Genomic DNA, 19,478 nt, shown 5'->3' on the forward strand with positions numbered 1-19,478 from the left:
TGTGTTCCTTTCGTCCAAAACTCTCGCGTGCTTGGTGGTTTTGCGGTCCTCTCCAACATCATCAGCATCATCATGGTTAGCCGGTTTGGTCCGCTCGTTGACCGTTTTTGGACGAAACGGAAAGCCACACATTAACGGCAGACCGGCCGAAGCCGCTACTAGAGGCGGGAGGTGGGTAAGATGTTTCTCTAGGGTTGAAACAAAAAAAAATTACTTTACCAACTTTACACACCATCGGATCGGTCCGTTCGAATGTTCCCCTTGTATCCATCGGTCGCCATGTTTGTTCAGCTTCCGAAAGTCCGAACCAGCAAAAACGGCTGAAGATATTGCATGCACACCAACAGCCAACAGCACCAACGATCACGCACCAAGAAGTTTCCTGTTGACGCACCCACACACACGCGTCCAAGGTTCGTTTCTTCACCCGGCAAGCGCACGCACACACACGCGCGCAGTGTATCGAATACGTTGCCGCTGGAGAAAAGAACGGCGGCGCACAGCGCAATGCACCGCTACACAGCGGGCCGTGTCCGGTGGTGTGCGTGTGTTAGTTTCGACGGCCACCAGCTATGTATTCGACGGTTCGGCACGCGACGCTTACCATTTGCAGTTGTGCTTCCGTGCAGTGTGGTTCGCTCTTTCGCAGCAGCAAGACATTCGTGTTCGTATTACGTGCCGTCGTTTCGTGTCCCGGTGTTTCAGTGTTCTCCCGATCATACCCCAACTAGGGCCGAATCAACTTTCAACTAGAACCAGAAAACCCCGCAAACCTCAACAAACGCAAGGTGAATACACTACCACTTCAGCAGCCCTTTTTCTATCTCTATATCAACCAGCAAAGAATGAAGAAAAGAATTTCCTTTTCTGGTCGCAGCACTCCTTGTACCGGCTGCCGGTCGCAAATGTGCGTGTGCGTGTGTGTTCTTGTTTCGCATTAAAAACGCCTGTGTTCTGTGTGCGAAATGGCGTTGTCTGCCGCCCAGAAGAAAAAAGGATATCTCTCGCGATCAGCGTACGAAAAAGTTAGGTTACGCAGGTTTTTTTTATTTTCCATGTAAAATGCTCCCCTGGAACAGACGCTTTCCATTTTTTTTTTGTTTCCGGCTTGTTCGCTGCTTTCATATTCGGCGAAATCCCGGCAGTGTTCGCTAAATTAGGTTATGGCTACGGTTGTGTGTTGTGTGGGGGGGAAATACGGAACGTCACGTAGCCATTTGTCCTCCGGCACTTTTGGTGCTGGGGTTTGGTTGGCTGGGTGTCTGGAAATAGTTTCCTCCCAGCCCAGGTCCTACCGGAGAACCAACAGAGCAGCCGGCCAGCGGTGAATGTGGAATTCCCAATCCAGGACGACGCCATCTTTTCCATCGGTCGTCTTTATTATTAAGAACTGTCAAAAAAAAAAACCCCCGGTCCGGGGGCCCGCTGCGGGTTTACGCACTTTCGCTGCCGGCATTATTATCCGGGGTTAATCCCCCCCCCCCCAGATTCGGTTTTACATGGCGCGCACAGCACCACCCACATACACTCATAGCCGGCTTTTTCTCTTAAGGGCCGCTTGTATGGATGCAGACGCACGCGTGCGTACATTTCGCTGTGTGAGTGCGTGACCCCGGTCGGCCGGCTAGCTGGCTGGCTGGATGGCTGGAAAAAGGAGAAAAGAATATATTTGCACACACACACACACACACACACACACCCAGAGGGAAATTGAGGGTCTAGAAGAAGGAGGGTGATTTCACCTTTTTCCTGTCCATTTTATTACGCATTCGAAGAAAAGGGAGCTACATTATCATTTCTCTTTCTAGGTACAACTAAACAACAATTTTATTTGCACAATAGTGTTTGTGTTTGTGTGCGGAAAACGAAAAATTAAGTTTGTCTTTCCTGCTGCAGGCAAAGACACTACCACTTCCAGCCAGTAGCAATATGCGTGCATGTGCGTGCGTGTGTGTGTGTGGTTGAGGATATATTGGCAATTTTGTTATGCTGTCAGAAGCAGTCATACCACGGTCATAATATTTCGAATGCTACTTCCTTTGTCTTTCCTTTTAATGCCGGTTATCTGGCGGTGTTGCGCGCGCGTGTGCTCTTGTGTGCACAGATGCATTTTGCGACATGACTCATCACCAGTCGCCCGTACCCCAACAGGAAAGCGAGAGAGAAAACGAAGAAAGAGCCAATCGGGGAACTTAAGTGGGGGATATATGTATGAGTCATAACGCTAGAGACTTGAGTTGCTGAAGAGTGGTATGAAATTGCAGCAATGATTTGTATTTATTGTTTTATTATATACAATTGTGATTCATTTACGACCTAACTTTCTTGTTCTTGTTGGCACTCTGTAACGCCAGAAGAACCTCGGGAGAAGGTCGTCTTCTCTTGGTCTTGGACACACACAGTAGCGGTACCGGTGTTCACTCCCGACAGGAACCGGATATCGAATACCGTCTCGGTACTGTCTCTGCTCCGAGTTCAATAAAATGAAGGAGAAGAAGTGGCAGACCATCTAGACCTTTTGAGGTTGTAGTACCAACGATATTAGCAATCAGTTCTGTGCACGAGTTAATAAGATCTGCATGTGAAAACTAAAAAAATCTGATAACTTTTAAGGTTTTTGCGGGTGCATCATGCCTTCTGCAAACTGTATCTTGGAAATACAGAGCAAGTGACAGAGAGAGAGAGAGAGAGAGAGAGAGAGAGAGAGAGAGAGAGAGAGGCACTACCATCGTACCGTGTACCTTAGAGAATTTGATGCCGGTTGTTTTGTGAGCAACCAGCACCGCTATCACTACTTCGATTAGCGCACCATACCGGAAGTGAGGTTAAAGCCTCTCTCTCCATCCTTCGAGTTGGAGTCACTACGGGAGAACGGCACGGATAGGATTTGAACCCCGGTCCTGCTCTATTGAAACGTTCCCGGAGCCGCAAACCTTCCAATTTGAGTAATTGTGAAGGCGAAAACTGGAAGAGTAACTCCATCTCGCACTTGCCACATGTTCGCGCGAATGTCTCGCTGTGGGAGTGCTGAGAAAGTTCGTGAACATCTGTCGAACTTCCAGTATTCTTCGCACGGGCGCGAGATACCGCGAGACACACATGCGTCTGGTTCATTTCCGGTGCATTTCATGTGAGCGTGTGTATCGTTGGTGAGGATTCACATTTTCTTTCTTTGCATCCCAAGTAATACTAATTGAACGTTTTTCAAACGAACATTTTTAGGTGCAAATAACTCCGCTGCTTTCCCCCAGCGGATGGGTGGTGGACCTCTCCACACACACACACACGCCCTGGTTTGTTGGGCGTGGTGGGCCCAAGTTATGATGAGTCAACGAATTCATTACGCCCATGGTAAACAGTGGACAAAAAAAAAAAAACTCCCCGCACGTACTACGTGGCCCCGTATCGGTTTCGGGGCTTTTTTCGGGCTGGCGATTAATTTGGTTACACCACTGTACAAAGGAGGGGAGGGTCCGCGGTTCACCGTCGATATCGCCCCGAGAACCAACCCGTTGGGGGGACAATCAGCATTATTCAAGCCTCTCTTTTTTTTGCTGTCGCTGCTGCGGATGTGTTTTGGTGGAATGATGGTGTAGTGTGGCCACCCAACTTTCCCCCCCCCCCCACTCGAAGGGCGTTTCCTCTAGCATGGAACTGCGAACGGCCAGGAAAGGAGTGTACAGCAAAAAAAAGCCACCACAACAACAAAAACAGTAAACAAACCCACTTGCTCGCTGCCACACATTCGTCGGGCGACATTCCAATGGGGATACAGAACACCCGAGAGCTGTGTGCTGCCTTTTATCTGAAGAGTTTCCGTTCCGATGCAGCATACACACACACCACACACCCAGCATGTGGTGTATGTTGCATCGATGCTATTTCCCGCACGTTCTCCGGTTCGCTGTCCGGGATGCAAGCACTTCAAACGAACGGAGGTGAAATAAGACGACGGCGGCCGGAAAGATCGACCTGTGTGCGGCACACACCCTTTTGGGTTGGAGAAATTCCTGGTAGCACAACTTCTTGATTCGTGCAGCTTTGAGCGGAAACAGTAGGAGAAGTCTTTTTTTAGTTTGCTTGCGGCCCGCAAAAACTCTCCGAAAATGTTCAAAGGCGTAAGTGTGTGGTCTTTGGGAGTGGGTTACGGTTTCAACAAACATCTTGGATGTTGTTCGCGCATTGAAGTTCTTAGTTTCCTTTCTTTTTTGCTTGCTCAATCTGGCTGCTACTCCGCAAGTGTACATCCCACCCTCGGGAACGGTGCCGAAAATAACTTGACTAGTTTCAAGACTTACAACTGTACTAGGAATTTGCGAGTGGGTTATGGAAAATTCCTATATTTTTACGTCCTACTTAGTTGTACTTCAAATGTTTTCTATTTATTCCAAATGCCCAACCTAGATTCGTTTGGAAGTTAGCGGGCTATGCAAGTTTTGAACTGGCGTTCTATATCTGGCGTATTTAAACTTGGCGTTCTCGGGGCTAGAACAACTTCAAGGACTGAATTGTACCTGTACATTTATCTCTTGAACCTCACATCCCATCTAGAAATCTAGACATAAGTATCTTGGGAGGTTTTCCTTGAAGACTATGGAAGACTTCTGATCTGACGTTCTGTCTTTATATGAACTAGACCTCTCTCTCTCACACACAGCAGATATAATAAACATCTCTCAAGAATCCTCCTATTAGATGACCCCAATTCCAGCCCTTATCAATCCTTCTTTTGTTGCAGGAAACAAATGCATTAGCGCTATGACGGTGCTGATTTCAATTTAATGTCATTTGTTTTGTTTGTTCGCCTTCTTTATGTAGAATCAAACAATATCGAACTCAAACGGAAGTCTCGGTGTGTGTGTGCCCTAAAAAAAAGGGCAAGAGATAGCAACTTTTGCAGCAAATAAAATCCATCCCTCAAAGTCGAATGCAGTTGCGTTGACTTGCTCGTTTTTTTTGCCCCTCTTATCACTCTGCCGATATCTCTTGTGCAGTCAGGCAAGGCAGGCGCAGCAAACCAAACAAAGAAACCACTCACATTCATAATTAAAGCAACGAAACAGGAACCCGCCCAACCCACACCGGGAGCATATGTCCCGGGCGATAAGCGCATTCCTGAGGGTCTGTTTCCTTCCCCCCCGTACACCCGGATCGAATTTCGGCATTGACACATTAATTGCGCGCTGCAATATTTAAAAGAAAAGAAAAAAAGCGCAAATCAAGTGAAGCGAAAATCAACTGGACAAAGGCAATAAAATCTTGTCCATAAAATGTACAACATTACAGTGGAAGCATCCTCAGAAAAAAAACCCCCGCGTGTGTGGGTCTTCTGTGCAAGACCCGTGGGCCTTACACTCATTAACTGCAAGACACACTTGTGTGCTGTATATCGGTAACAGTTTTCTTTTTCTTTTCTTACTTTAAAGAAAAAAAAAACAAGTGAGCAAGCAACTTAAAGAGAAAGAAGCATTTTACCGAACCGAAAACTTCATGTGTGCGCCAAGACCCCCCGGTCCCCCGGTCCCCCGGCGGTTTGCATCGTTGACGTTAACGTTTTTGAATTTTATGACTGTGTTCATGAATTTTAACTCAAAATGGAGGAGGAGGAGGCGGTATTGCCGTTCCGAAATTGGAACGGCATCGAAGTGAAACGGCATGGAAACCCACCACCACCACCATTTGCAACCCCGCCACCCTCGTCCTCCATTTTGTGGAGTGGGGTTTGGGGGAAAATATGTGTGAATTGCTCTTTGCCATAAGCTGTTCAGCTCAGTTTTGTTCTATTCCTTCGGTTACTTCGTTACGTGCTGCTGTTCCTGTTCCAGCGAAGGAAAATCGGATTGAAAATCTGAAATTATAGACATGCTGTCGGGCTTTTCTTTTCCCTGCAAGAAGATGAATAGAATCCATTGACCCTGTGGATGAGGGATGTACTTGATTTTCTTTTTATTGGTTGGGGTCTTTGAAGATTTGCTTTGAGTTTGTTTAGTGCTGTAGTTCTGTAGCTTAATACAGAGAGAGTTGTTTCATGGATAATGTGGTCCAGGAAAATCCTCGTTTCTAGAGACATTTGACGGCTGAAGAACTGGGAGCTTCTACATATAAAATTACCGAAGTAATCACTGATATCGAAGTAACAGATGTATTAATATATCTACTGATATCTTAAAGTCATGAATCAAGATCCCGTTACCGTTAAATTTGAAAATCCGCGTAGCTTATCCATCGAACCCTCCGATGCAATCGTCGAAAGTAAAGAGTTGCAGCAAATTAAGCAGTTAACTCGACGAACCCTAAAGCTTTGGAAACCCCTCGTAACCTGGTAGCTGATTGTCTATCCATCCGTAGAACCGTCTGATGCATTTTTGTGTGGAACCAAAGAGGTCCAATAAAATGATTGAAGTATGTATTATTAATGAGCTGGCAACGGGCAATGGAGTAGAATTTTTAACACGCCTCAAAAATTCTTGTCGGCCGCTTAAACCATCCTGCGCTTGTCCATGCTGTACATCTGCCACGAAACAACAAGTGGCGCGTAGAGAAGCATTGACACATCCCGGTAAAGTAGACGTGCCTGCCCCAGCGCGGCCCGTAAAACCGTCTCGGTTAAATTGCTTAATGTATGATCAATTCTTCCTTTACCTGCCGGAGGCACTCGAGGAGAGGCCACATGCTCAACGAGGCTCGAAATGAGCTTCGAAAATATGGCGATCCGTTGCGATGGTGCATCAAGAAGAGCCCAGCAAGGGAACGAAAGCGTAAAATAGGCGCACACGATTGAGCAAATTCGAAATTTGCAATCGATATCGGCAAGAAGAGGCAACCCGCAGGAAGCAGCAGCGCACAGAAATGGTGGAAGTGAACACACCGAAGCAACACGAACTGGACAGATTTGCCCGACCCGTTCCCAGTGTTGCTGGTGGCCAGCGAGAAAACTTCAACGCAGAAAGATGCGATGGTTGCTTCGCCATTTTTTTTTCTTCTATATACACCTTCGCAACATGCAGTATTAACGCACTCTATGGATTATAAAAGTAGCGTTAGACACAGTCGCGTACACCCCCCGAAAATCCTCTGAATTGGTGGTATCACGACGACGCAAGGAAAAAGGAGAAAATGCAAAACGCTGTGAAACGAACGGGAATGGGAAGCGAAGCTTAGGGAGCGAGATGATTAAGCGGCTTTTGCGCTGTGTGCAGCACAGCATAAGTAAGCAACACGCGCGGGCGCACTCGTTCGTCCACGCCCCCCCCCCCCCCCTACACGACCAAGACCCCGACTCCCCCTCCGACATGCTCTCAGTTCAGTTGTTCCGGTTCGATTCCGCTTCGATACGAAGCGAATGGTGGCCGTGTGCAGGAAAAACGAAAGAACCGGCAAAGGAAGAATAGCCGGGCAACACCGCACACACTGTACTTTGCTGCTGTATTATATTATTCTCGAAGAGTTGCTACGTCTGTGGGAGCTCTCAAGGGCCGGTAGAAAATATGTCTGAGTGAGTTTGGGTGGGGGGGGGGGGGGTGGTGAGCGCGCGATGCCTTGTCATCTTTTATGCACGAAGTTCGGAAACGTCTGTGTATAAACCCATCGCACATATAGCTCCCCACCAAGATAGAAACGGGCGAGACCGTCGGACCCACTGGAATGGCTTTGCTGACGAGAGGATCATCAGAATTTTTCAGTTTTTACTTCCCATTGCCTCCTGCTGGTGCCGTTGTGTGGGGTGGTGTTGTACACCAACGTCATCTAGTATGTATCTTCTTCATACTTTAGGCCGGATGGTGAGATAGCTCCGTAGAGGAGGGTTGGTGGAGGTTAGATACCAAACGCTCGTAGGCGAAGAAACTCGAGACTGACAGGTGAATTCTGCTGCCAGCAGAATCGAATAGAAAATCAAATTAAACGAATAAAAAAGAAGCACGCCTCTCTCTCTCTCTTGTTTGCCTAGATTCTTGCCTCTGGAGTATTGGAAGGCGCACGCGAACTTTGGAAGCAAAGGAAGCAGTGCAATTTTCTGATTTGCCGCAAATGAACTCCTTCTTCTTGGTGGATTGAACCATCCGTGTTTGAGGGATGCTAGGATCGCTTCTTAATTTTTTTTTTTTGCGCACTTATGAAAAACCCCGAAGCTGATGTTATCTGGAAGCTGTGATTAAGCTATCCACAAGGCTCGGTTTGATTGCTCGTGGGAATGGGAGATGTCTATGGATTCAGATTTTTATTGCGCTTTGCTACCTTCTCTTGGATTGATAGGTTTGATAGGAGCTCTTTTTTTATTGCTAACTTTGTGCGAAGATATAGTTCTTCTGGTGGATATGTATGAGGCTGTGAAGTCGTCTTACACTGTTCGCCGTTTATTCTGCGATGGAGAACGGAGCATGTACACGATGCAAAGGAGGGGGTCGGTTGTACAACGTTGGATCACTCCATATATGTGAGGTCTCCCAGTGACAGCTCTGGAGGCCCTAGGGTAGTAGTAACTGGTGCACATATGGCGCGCACCGCAAGAATCGGTGTGCTAATTTGCCAAGTATGGTAAACACGCTCACCGAAATCTCTCATCTCTCCCATAAAAATCTTAACCTCGAAAGCATGCGGCGTTTGCACGTCAGAACCAGCAACCGCTCCCTCCATTTCCCAGCCGGTTTTACCAATTCACTTGAATATATCGTAAAACGGGCATGCACACACAAACGCGCACAGTGGTACAACATGTCTGAGGCTGTGTTTTAAAGGCGCATAACCTCCAAAGAGGAGGAGGATGGCCACTCACACACACACACAAAAAAAAGGCCGAGGAGAAAGATGGCGTCAGAAAGAAAGAGGAGGAGAAGGAGGAGGCCACACGGTGTATCGACGACGTGTTGTTGTGCGGTGTTATACCCTACCGAAAATACCACTCGTTGGCAGATGACCATATAAGGAATAAATCAAAGGAAACGGACGGTGCCTCCGACGTAAGCGTAACCCGTTGGTGGCTGGCTCGCGCTGGTTCCTCATTTTGCCCGACCACCCATTACACCCCGGCGGGGCATGACCGAATTTCTCTCGCTCTGTCGCTCCCCCTCACACACACACACACACACACTCAATCACTTACACTGCCCCTTCCCCCCCCCGTTCCGGTCCCTCTATCGATCCGGTCCTTTTTTGTAACTGTTGGCCGAGATACCGCATTTGGGTTTGTGACCCCCCTCCCCCTCGGCTCTTGGGTCTGGTAGGGTGGTGGTGTACGACTGCAATCCGTAATATATAGTAATCGTCGCCGTCGTCGGCCCATTGCCTTATTTGTGCGCATCAGGTTCACCGCTAAGTCGGCCGGTGGCGTCCATTTGCCTGTGTTGCTGTGGCCATGTTTCCAGCCATAATTTGCCTCTTTATCGAACCTCTCGGTTTGGTGTGTGTGTGTGTGTACGTTTGGATAATTCCATTTTTAAGGGTTGTCTGATGAAAAAGGGTGGTTTAGGAGAGGTCATAACGAGCGAGGTGTAACAGACGACGACGACGACGACGACGACACACGAATGATGGAGTGTAGACCTTGACCAACATCCTTGCGAGCGGCGAGCGTGAGATCTTGGTTGGAGACGAATTTCTTGCCCGACAGCTTTATACTGCGCCTGCCCTGATGTTTCTATTTAAAGCGTTTCGCGAAAACGTGGAATGGCTAGCGTGTGGATGCATTGTTGGGCAATGATTTGGAATGGTTTTGTGGCTAATTAGCTATACGTATGAAGCTTGTTTTGCTAAATGAACTCTGTCACCTAGGGAGGATCGTGTTGAGTGTGTTGAAGATCGATCGAGAAAGTGTTGAGTGTGAAAACTCAACACATCCCGGGTGTCCACATCGGGTGTCCACATCGAACTTCAAGTTGAAGTATTGAATTTACTATTTTTTACACGTTGTCTTATTTTAAATAACCTCTTTTCAATGAAACAATATTTTGCATCGCAAATCTAACCTGCAACCTTTCCACTTGTATTCTCCACAGCGGTAGCCATCCACCAGGAGCTAACAAGCAGTATTCTCTGAACGTCCAAAAAAAAAAAACCCTCACCAACAGCAAAGATGGAAGCTGCCGGACAGGAAAGCACTGCCACCTCGTACCCACGCGTCAAGCCCGACTTCAAGTCGGAGCTCGAATCGTTCCGCACGGAGACGCTGGCCAAGGCGGACACGCAGGAGAAGAACTGTCTGCCGACCGCCGCCGACGTACAGAGCGAGAAGGCCCAGCGTAGCGTGATCGAGGGCATTGAGGGATTCGATGCATCCCGTCTGAAGCACGCCGAAACGAAGGAGAAGAACCCGCTGCCGGATGCGGAAGGTATGTAACAATACACTACCACAAAGCAAGGCGGGGAGGATGGTATTAGTGTGATTAATAGGCAACATTTTGTTGTTGCTCTGTACCGTTTGCTGCGACGCAATTAAATTGTGCACTTGTACAAACGGCACAGAATTGATCGCCCACTACCCGACCGAACTCGCTGCGCCGTGTGTCCTGGCTCTCGTACGCTCTTTGTTGGTGAGCGAATCAATCAAGCGCCGTGTTGTGTCACACGCGAGACAAGATATGCATCGGCACACGGTCCGCTGTTCCGTCGTGTCCCCCGGCATAGCCTCCAGAGTCGTGCTAAGAAAGGGGGTGGGTTTGCGGTGTCCCAGCAACTGCAACCACACAGATGCGTACGTGGTGACGGCTTGATTGAAACGGAATAAAAACATTATTTACCTACCCATCGGATGTGTCCCGTGTGCACAAGGTTATGGATTCCATTTTGCTTTGCACTGCCAAGGCAACTCACGTTTGCAATGAAACATCGGCGAGGAATTTCTTTACCGTCCGTTTTGCACTTGTGCTTTGTGCCGTTCAGCACAGGCGCAAGGGGGGGTAGCGCAGTAGTAGTAGTGGTGGTGCCCATGTTCTTCGCCACAGTTGCAGTAGCTTCATCGTTTTATCGACACATTATGCTGTGACAAACACATTCCTCTGCAGTGATGATGTTTACATTGGTGAATCTTTCCTAATGGACTCTGGTTCACTTCTTTTCATGGGGCTTTTTATATAGATCCAGGCATTTGTCAGCAACTGGGAACCTTGGAAAACGATCAGGTTATATGATAGCTATGCTTAGCTTTGCAATGTTGAAGTTATTTTCTTTATCTTGAGTAATATCCTGTTGACTCAAGCGCACTTGAATTCCTGCCACATCCGGAACCGTTCCCCCGTAGTGAGGACTGACTATCCAACTGCTTGGTATCGTAAAGTCTAGTAAGCCAGAAATGAGCCAGACTCATAAGCAGAGAGGTCCCCCCCCTAGGCCACGAAGAGCGAGTTTTGAGCGATTACTTTAAATAAAAATGTTAACCTCTTTCTTCACTTTTTCATTTGCAGCTATTCAGGCTGAGAAGGGCGTCCAGCGATTCATCGAAGGTATCGAATCGTTCGATACTTCGCGCCTGAAGCATGCCGAGACGCTGGAGAAAAATCCACTGCCGACGCGCGAAACCATCGAGGAGGAGAAGCGCGCCTAAGTGCGCACCAGCTTAGGGGGCAGCGCATCCGCAAACACCATCCGTGTCGTCGTGTTAATTTAGGGCACAACGCACACACGCGGAGCGCGGCGCATAGAAAAGGGGCGCAGAATTGGTTGGGGGCGGCAACAGCAACAGCAACAGCAGCAGCAACATGACAAGACACAGAGAAGAGTACGATCCAGCAGCGGTAGTGGTAGGCAGAACTTGACAACACGGAAAAGCTTCATCATCCTGTGGACAGGAGCCCAACAGGCATGCGAAAAGATCGATGCGATCGTACTGCGAAAGGAGAAGACATCGGACACTACCACCACCACCACACCATCATGATGGGAGACATTTGATGTTCCTTCTTCTCCTTCGCCCGAAGGAGGATATACATTTATGATTGCTGTCTACGCCTCCCCGGCCACACATTCGCCCCGCAATCCGTTCTTCTCCTCCATCATGCCTACCCGACCTACCTCTTCGGCAGTATTTTCCAACCCCCAAATATCCTTCCTCTAAATTAATTTCTGGAAATATTGTATCTGGTCATCTCTAAACCTTACATCTAAACCTGCTAAGGAGCCTCTCTGTCTCTCTCTAATACCACTATGCAAAAAACATGTCAGCCAAGCCTGAAAGGGCTCAACGAAAAAAAGAAAAAACGGAGAGGGAAACCAAAACCAAGAAACAATTGTTATATTGCGAATGCTTCCTGTGTTGTTTTAAACGAGATCCATCATCTGCTAGACGACTTCGATCAGTCTTCGATCTAAAACAGCAAACCAATACACGTTCCTTCCATAATGGCGATCGGCAGCAAGCACAGAATAGCAAATTGAACGTCCGACTGCGCGCTGGCGTAAAGGGGACGGACAGCATTTATAAAACGCATTTACACAATCACGTCCTCTACTTACCCTCTCAACTCCAGTCGATCAGGAGCAGAACAGCTATTAGCAATGGTGAGGGTGTTGGGACTGATTGATATGTTTTTCAATTTTATAACACAAAAAAAAGGAACAAGAAATGTAGACGGAAGTATAGAAAAAAAAAGGATGAAAAAAAGGGAACAAGGAAGAAAAGAACCAATAGAAGAGCAATAGTAACAGCAGCATAAAGCACGAAGAGAGATAGACACAGATTCAATGTTAACCCATGCTTTTTTTGTACGTTTTGTGCGGGTAGGGATGATGGATGAGCGGTGCGATGATTTACTTATAGAAATAATAATTATTATTTAACAACAAAACACATAAACACACACACACACGAAGAGAAATGAGTTTCCAAATATTGGGCGAACCACTGCATAAGATATCCGTATTGTGGGCGGGGGGTTTGTATAGAATCCCGCTCCTACGCATACATTTTCGTTTTCCTTACATATACAATGAAAAAAAGACTGTTGCTGCTGATTATATGGCAGGGGGGGGTGATATAATTGACACACAGCAAAAATTAGCGTGCGTGTGTGTGCGCGCGTAAGGGCGACCGAAATTCGAATTTACGTCCTCACGAGTGTATTTTGTCAAATTATAATACTATTAACTAGTATTTTTTTTCTACTGCAAAGCAAGAGAAGGTGTGTGTGAGGGAGAGAGAGAGAGAGAGTGATATTATATTTCACTAGGGCAAGGACCCGCACATCTGGTTCGTGTTCCTTTTCGTATGAAACATCGATATATCGATAGACACTGAGTGATAAAACAGTAGAACTGTGCTGCTAGATATGTGGGGGCTTTCCACCAACAACGACGCCCCACCCAAAAACCAATAATTCCATTACCACACACACACACACATGTAGGGAGAACTAAAATAACGTATAGGGTGAGTGTATTTTTGGAGCGAACAGCAAAGTCAGGAATGAAAGTTTTTAACTACCAGCAAACCCACAACAACTTTAAAAAATCAAACGCCCGCGGGTAGGTCGGTTGCCATAGGCACCGCACTGCCGACTGTTTCTAAAACGACCCCCCCCCCTCTCCTTCCTATTGCCTACTTGTAAAGCTCTCAGCTTCAAGCAAGAAAAAAAATGTGAAAGACATCAGGAAACAGGCAGGATGTGTTGGGCCACGCTAAAACCCGCAGTTGCTACCACAACTCAGTGGTGCGCGTGTGCGCACTACACACAATATTCAACAAACTCCCGCCACCAACATCGAAAGATCCAAACCACCTTGAACTGAAGAACCGAGAAAAGAAAAAGGGATGCAATTCGGGAGCCGCGAACTTTGGAAAGGAAATTTACAGGAAAACACAAACGTAGGCATCAATCCTCCTGGTGGGGGGCTGTACGCTGACTGAGGGTGACCCCCCCCAAAAAAAAAAAAAACAAAAACAGTTTGCGAGCGATGTAGAATAGATGTGAGTGTGATGAAGAATTTCAACGAGCTGTGACGGTTTCGTGGGTTGTCCTCTGTCCGTAGATGCGTGTGTGTGTGGGAAGAGTAGCTTATCCTTTCCTTTTTATATTTTTCTTTCTCCTCAACCACATTAATCTCAGTACCGCGGGGGGTCCAAGGAGGATCGCGAGATCGTGCGGATTATTTTGTTGTTCGATTTGGCAAATACCGTGTGACTATTGCAGGCGGTAGAGGATTGCTTTTTTTATCATCCGCTGGTTAAAAGCTACATCCAACGTGAATGTCCGAATGTGCATGTGATCGACTTCTCCTATGCAACACACAACGCCCCACCTCCACCAGCTCTCTGTATGTTACCATTTTTTAGGGGGAAAAAAACAAACGAAAATGCAAAACAAACGGCGAGAGCACCCCGAAGACCAAAAGTGATAATAAGGCTTACAGGAAAAGCACACACACACGCGCGCGCGTATAGAGACACGAGAGTGTTTAGCAGATCATAAAACAAGGCGCTCCATGATTAAAACAAGGTCGTACGGTGAAATATAACTACAGAACGTAGCCGTCGATATTGCTTCGATTGTGTGTTGTGACAAAATCGCTCGATTGTTTTAAACATGTGTACACTTGTTTTACAATCTGAGAAACGCCTGTGGAGTTAGGCTGCAGTTACTGCACCAGTCGGTTATGGCGGTTCGGATGACAGATTCTGTGAACACAGCCGTATACGACTGCGCAGCGTGACTCCAGTCTTATTTGATCAAGCAAACCCGAACATCCCCGAACGCGAGATCTCTTATACTAAGTTTGAGTGAAGTTTGAAGATCAGTATGTGTGTGTGCTTTTTCGCCACACTAATGCCCAACGGTTTTGACAGTTAGGATAGCTCCGGACGTGTTGATCGTGCGTGTGTCGAATGTGTTAGTAGTCTTTGCAGTATTTGTTTGTCAGTATATTTCTCTTGTCAAACCATCTGAGTATTTGTATTTGTATTTGGTGGGTTGTCGGTAAATGTTAAAAAAGAACACACGCAAAAATATGGTATTAAAAAAGGGAGAACAGCCTAAACACAGTCAGTAACAATTCAAAAGAAACCCAAAACAATTTTGTGGAGAGAGAAAGAGAGAAACAAAAAGCATCAAAATGACAACTCTTGTCATGTCGCGTGTTCGGTATGATTGGCGTGTATTTATATTTACCACACTGTTTATTTTATATATTTTTTATTTTATTTGATGATTTATTCAACCTTCTTTTACATCTCAGCTCACTCAAAACACCTTTGGAGATGAGCCCCCCCCTTTTTTTTGTTCGCCTACCAAGAGCAAGCTTTTGCAATTAAGTTACATTTTGAGAACACAAGAAAGGACACCCACACACACACAGTGTAGAACGTTGAGGATTAATTTTCTTTCTTTTTTCTATGGAAACAGAACAGAGCAACCAAGGACAGAGTAGTGGTTGCGCCAAAAAAAAAAGAGAAAACAAATATGGTTACGGTTCCTGTTTTTTACACGCACCCATCCTGTCTGCTTCCATGAAGGGCTAACCAACCGATAGCGAAGACAGAGCCCGATATGATATGTGAGGCGGGGCGATACCCTCGGACACCCCGGTCCCTTAAGGCCCAACCAAGTGAAGCTCGCTTGTGTGTGTATTCTTAGTAATATCGCTGGAAGAAGAAAAAAAACTGGAATGGTGAACAATAATCGAAACGAAAATCAATCCTCGGTTGGGGGATCAAATGACGAAATGAAACTTTTTACTGCTACCGCTAACAAACCCCTATCACACTACTACAACAACCCTTTACTAAAGAAATAAATATTCTATAAAATATACAAAAATGTGACACACACAACAAAAAAAAAAAAACACGAACAAAAAACAAATGGAAGAAAAACCAAACGAATTTGTGTTGTGAATGCTTGTTGCATGCCTCTATCATTTTATTGTTGACTGTATTGAAGGAAATTATTGAGTTGTGTTTTTTAGTTTGCTAATTAGCAGCTGATGGTGCGGATGTTCATTAATTAAGCAGGTGAGATGTTTGTGTCGCGTGTATTGTCGATTCTTTCATTAGCGGTAGCGAGCATCACCGAGCGAATGTGAAACCTACGCAGAGTTTGATAAAAGTTGATAAAAACGAAAAAAAACTTTTGCATACCTTCCGCCGAGCATGTGGTGTGTCCTTATGGAAAAGGAAACAGAAATTAATTATCATTTCAACCATCGGTAACGTATGGTATTAATAGCGTGAAGCAGGAGGGATAAAAGGACATTGAAAAGAAGGATGATATGGGTTAGTTGATATACTTCCCCCGCGAAGGGCATGATGTAGCTCAGATCATCGCCACAAAGTTGTTTGCTTTGTTTTCCTGGAGTATGGATTGCATATCCATACTGTGTTTGAAATTGTTATAAACTTATCGGCTGATTTGTAGGTAGCTAATTATTTTCTTTCCATTGAATTGGTTGCCGTTGGTTTACTGGTCATGTATGATTTACTGTGGATTCTGTTTTTTTTTTTCAGAAACTCTACCTCAGTGATGTCAAGCATATTTTGGACACATGGAGCAGTAGTCTAGGAATGTGTATGTTAGAGGCGAAAGCGGCAGCGGTCTCCAGACGGCAGGACCGAGGTTCAAATCCCATCCAGAACGCCTCCTTCCCGTATGCAGACTGACTGACTATCCAGCTACGGGTAACATGAAGTTACAGGAAGCCAGAAATGGTAGAACGAGACCTTATAGGTACCATGTAGCGGGGTAGTCAGTCCTCACTACGGGGGAACTGTCCGGATGGGATTTGAACACGGACACTGCCGTATGAAGACCAGCGTCATTGTCGCCTCTCGTGATTGGTCGCCGCCTAGACTTTGCTTTGAGTGGTCAAAATGTCCGTGACTCTGGCGCCTAAGTCTAGTAAAGTCTCGTTGATGGCTAACGAATAGTTGGTTTTCAGAGCATCAGTAGATTGTGAGTCATTGACATAGACCTGGGATTAAACATAACCTCATAAGAATCGGTCATCTTCTTCTTTGGCTCTACTACCTCAAGAACTCGCGGCCTGTCAATTCTGATTTCTTTGCATTTGTAGCGCCCACGTTACTAGTGTGAGAACAAAAGTACCAACGATACAGTCGAATAAGGTGCGATTAGCAGTTGCACGGATAGTATAAGGAAGGATCCCAAAGGATGTCTGTTGTATGCTGATGATGTTACGCTCTGTCTTCCTGTGTCCTCGTTTCAAGACCTCCTTTGCCTTCAAAGCTACGCTGATGCATTTGCGGATTGGTGTTCGTCTACCGGTCTCATCTCGTTCGACCACTCTCACAGTAAGCAGCTGTATAGCTACCAACTCTCGGTGGCTCACCACTCCCACGAGTCACTCTGGTAAAGGATCTTGGTGTGTGGCTCGATGATAAACTGTCTTTTGAGCCACATATCAATTCAGTCTTCGAGCGAGTCAACAAATTATCTGGGATATTCTGGGATTGGGATTATTCTGGAGGTCCGTAATCCGTTGTGCTTGAGGGTGTTGTATTGCTGCTGGATCCGTCTTATTTTGGATTACGCCAGCGTCCTTTGGTCCCCACCAGGGGTCAACTCTATTGATAGGTTGGAGAGGGTACTAGAATCGCCATAAGGATTCTCCTAAACGACCCCACTGCGGCCTCTCCTCCATACTCGGTGCGGTGTCAGTTGCTGGGACTGGTTGGCTTAAAAGATCGTCATTGTCAGGCGCGCAGCCTATTTTATTGCCAACATTGACTCCTCTACCTTCCTGGCAGCCATTCCCAACTATATCCCATCCTACCGCTTGCGTGTTCGCCCTCCACTTCTCATCCCATTGCGACGATCGCGCTTTTCTCAATATGTCCCTTGGATTCGCGCTTTATCTGCTTTGTATCTGACGCTACTGAAAAGCTCTCGAGGCAACCAGTTTACATAAATAATAATAAGGAACACATGTAGGCAGGATCCAGGAGAAGGTTTTGGCAAGCCACACGGAGCACAACTCCACAAAATAAAGAAGTCTACCCCCACTTCTGATTTATTTTACTCCTAGCTTGATAGTTAGCCCAGTAGCATTAGCATTCTGAGGGACAGGATTTGATGTCTGGTACTGTCATGGGGAAGTCCGACGCCATCTTCTTCACCAAATCCCCAAAAAGAAGGAAAAGTCTAGCAGGGTTTAACCACACAATTTTTGTGGGAAGTTATCGAGTTGGAATCATGAAGGATAGGTTGAGCACTTCATCGAAAGACAGTCAATCAGTTCATCAAGAAATCTTAATCATCTGTTGTTTCCCAACCTCTGATCGCTCACCAAATAGTAGTCTTCCTAGATGTTCCTCGCAATTTTATGAACCTCGTGTGGATTTGACTAGTTTCAATTTTTACAATTTTACGTAAAACTTACCTTTTCGTCAAGAAATTGATGAATTCCGCAATCGCTGGAGTCACGCATATTTGGGTCTGTATTCGGTCTGTTTCCAACTGTCCCGAAGCCTAATTTATAAACCCTTGTGATGTCTATTGAAACTGTCACAAACTCAAAGCACTAAAATGTCTACTAGAAAATCTTTTCTTAAAACTACTCCTCTGTAGTCAATTGTTTCGTCACACCTCTGCGAATCGAATTAGAAGGACTCGAGAACCGTAACCGGTCGTATATTTAACTAGGTTCTTGATACCACTGTCCAAACTGGTGTTCCGACTGGTGGTGTTCCGAACCTTAGCTAGTTCTAACCTAGCTAGTTTGCTACCGTAACCAAAGATCGAGATGTTATAGTTATGGTCGGCTGTTTTATTGCTTGCCCTTCTAGGAATGCACAGTGCATTACTAGAATGTTCAACAGTCCTTATCAAAACCAATTTCTTCTGGTTTTAAATTTTATCAACCGAAACATTAGAATATCTGTGGTTTCGCAAGCATTGAAGTGCTGGCCAAGGAAGCAGCTATCTATGGGCGTAATTTTAAACTCTCATCTAGTTTGCCTACCTCCCGGTCTACCTCAGTAGGCATAGTAGAGCCGCCAAAATTGAGTTTCGTGATTATTTGGTTCTTGTGGTTAAGCAACCAACGATGCCTAGGTAGCTGCGTCCTTAACATCCGCCAGTGGGTGCATGTTCAACACGTACCACGTAGACGTTCGCCGGCGTTCTAATCCAACCTAATAGTGTTTGAGAATGTAATCCCGTAGATTGAAACCACTTACCTTATCCGCCAGAAGCACCCAACTAGATGCTCATGCCTGCGCCAGCACCAACAGCAAGCAGCAAACAGGTCTAGTGAAAGTAATCGGTTGCACAACTCTTCCCCCTCCCGGGACTGCACTCGGGGCAGGACTTCAGGCCACTGGAATAAGAAGGATCCGAAGTTGAGGGATACTGGACCGGGCAATCATCAAAAGCAGTTCCACTCGATGGGCGATGGGGATGCCCAAGCAAAGACATCCGAGACGTATTTGTGGATCTGGTTCTGGGGGTAGTATAACACACACACACACACACACACACACACACATACACCGAAGCGGAGGTTTTGGGGACATCATGGATGCGAAATTAGAACCCGCT

General features: G+C 46.3%; 1 protein-coding gene across 1 annotated transcript; it reads left to right on the forward strand.

Annotated features, from left to right (window-relative positions):
• The first annotated feature begins 593 nt into the window (after window positions 1–593).
• LOC118506904 (thymosin beta) lies at window positions 594–12,797 on the forward strand. Its single transcript, XM_036044696.1, has 3 exons — window positions 594–788; window positions 9,993–10,325; window positions 11,397–12,797. Exons 2-3 carry the CDS (start codon window positions 10,070–10,072, stop codon window positions 11,534–11,536), a joined length of 396 nt encoding a protein of 131 aa, XP_035900589.1. The 5' UTR covers window positions 594–788; window positions 9,993–10,069; the 3' UTR covers window positions 11,537–12,797.
• The last annotated feature ends 6,681 nt before the right edge of the window (window positions 12,798–19,478 follow it).

This window comes from Anopheles stephensi, chromosome X (assembly GCF_013141755.1).
Source record: "Anopheles stephensi strain Indian chromosome X, UCI_ANSTEP_V1.0, whole genome shotgun sequence".
Lineage (NCBI taxonomy): Eukaryota > Metazoa > Arthropoda > Insecta > Diptera > Culicidae > Anopheles > Anopheles stephensi.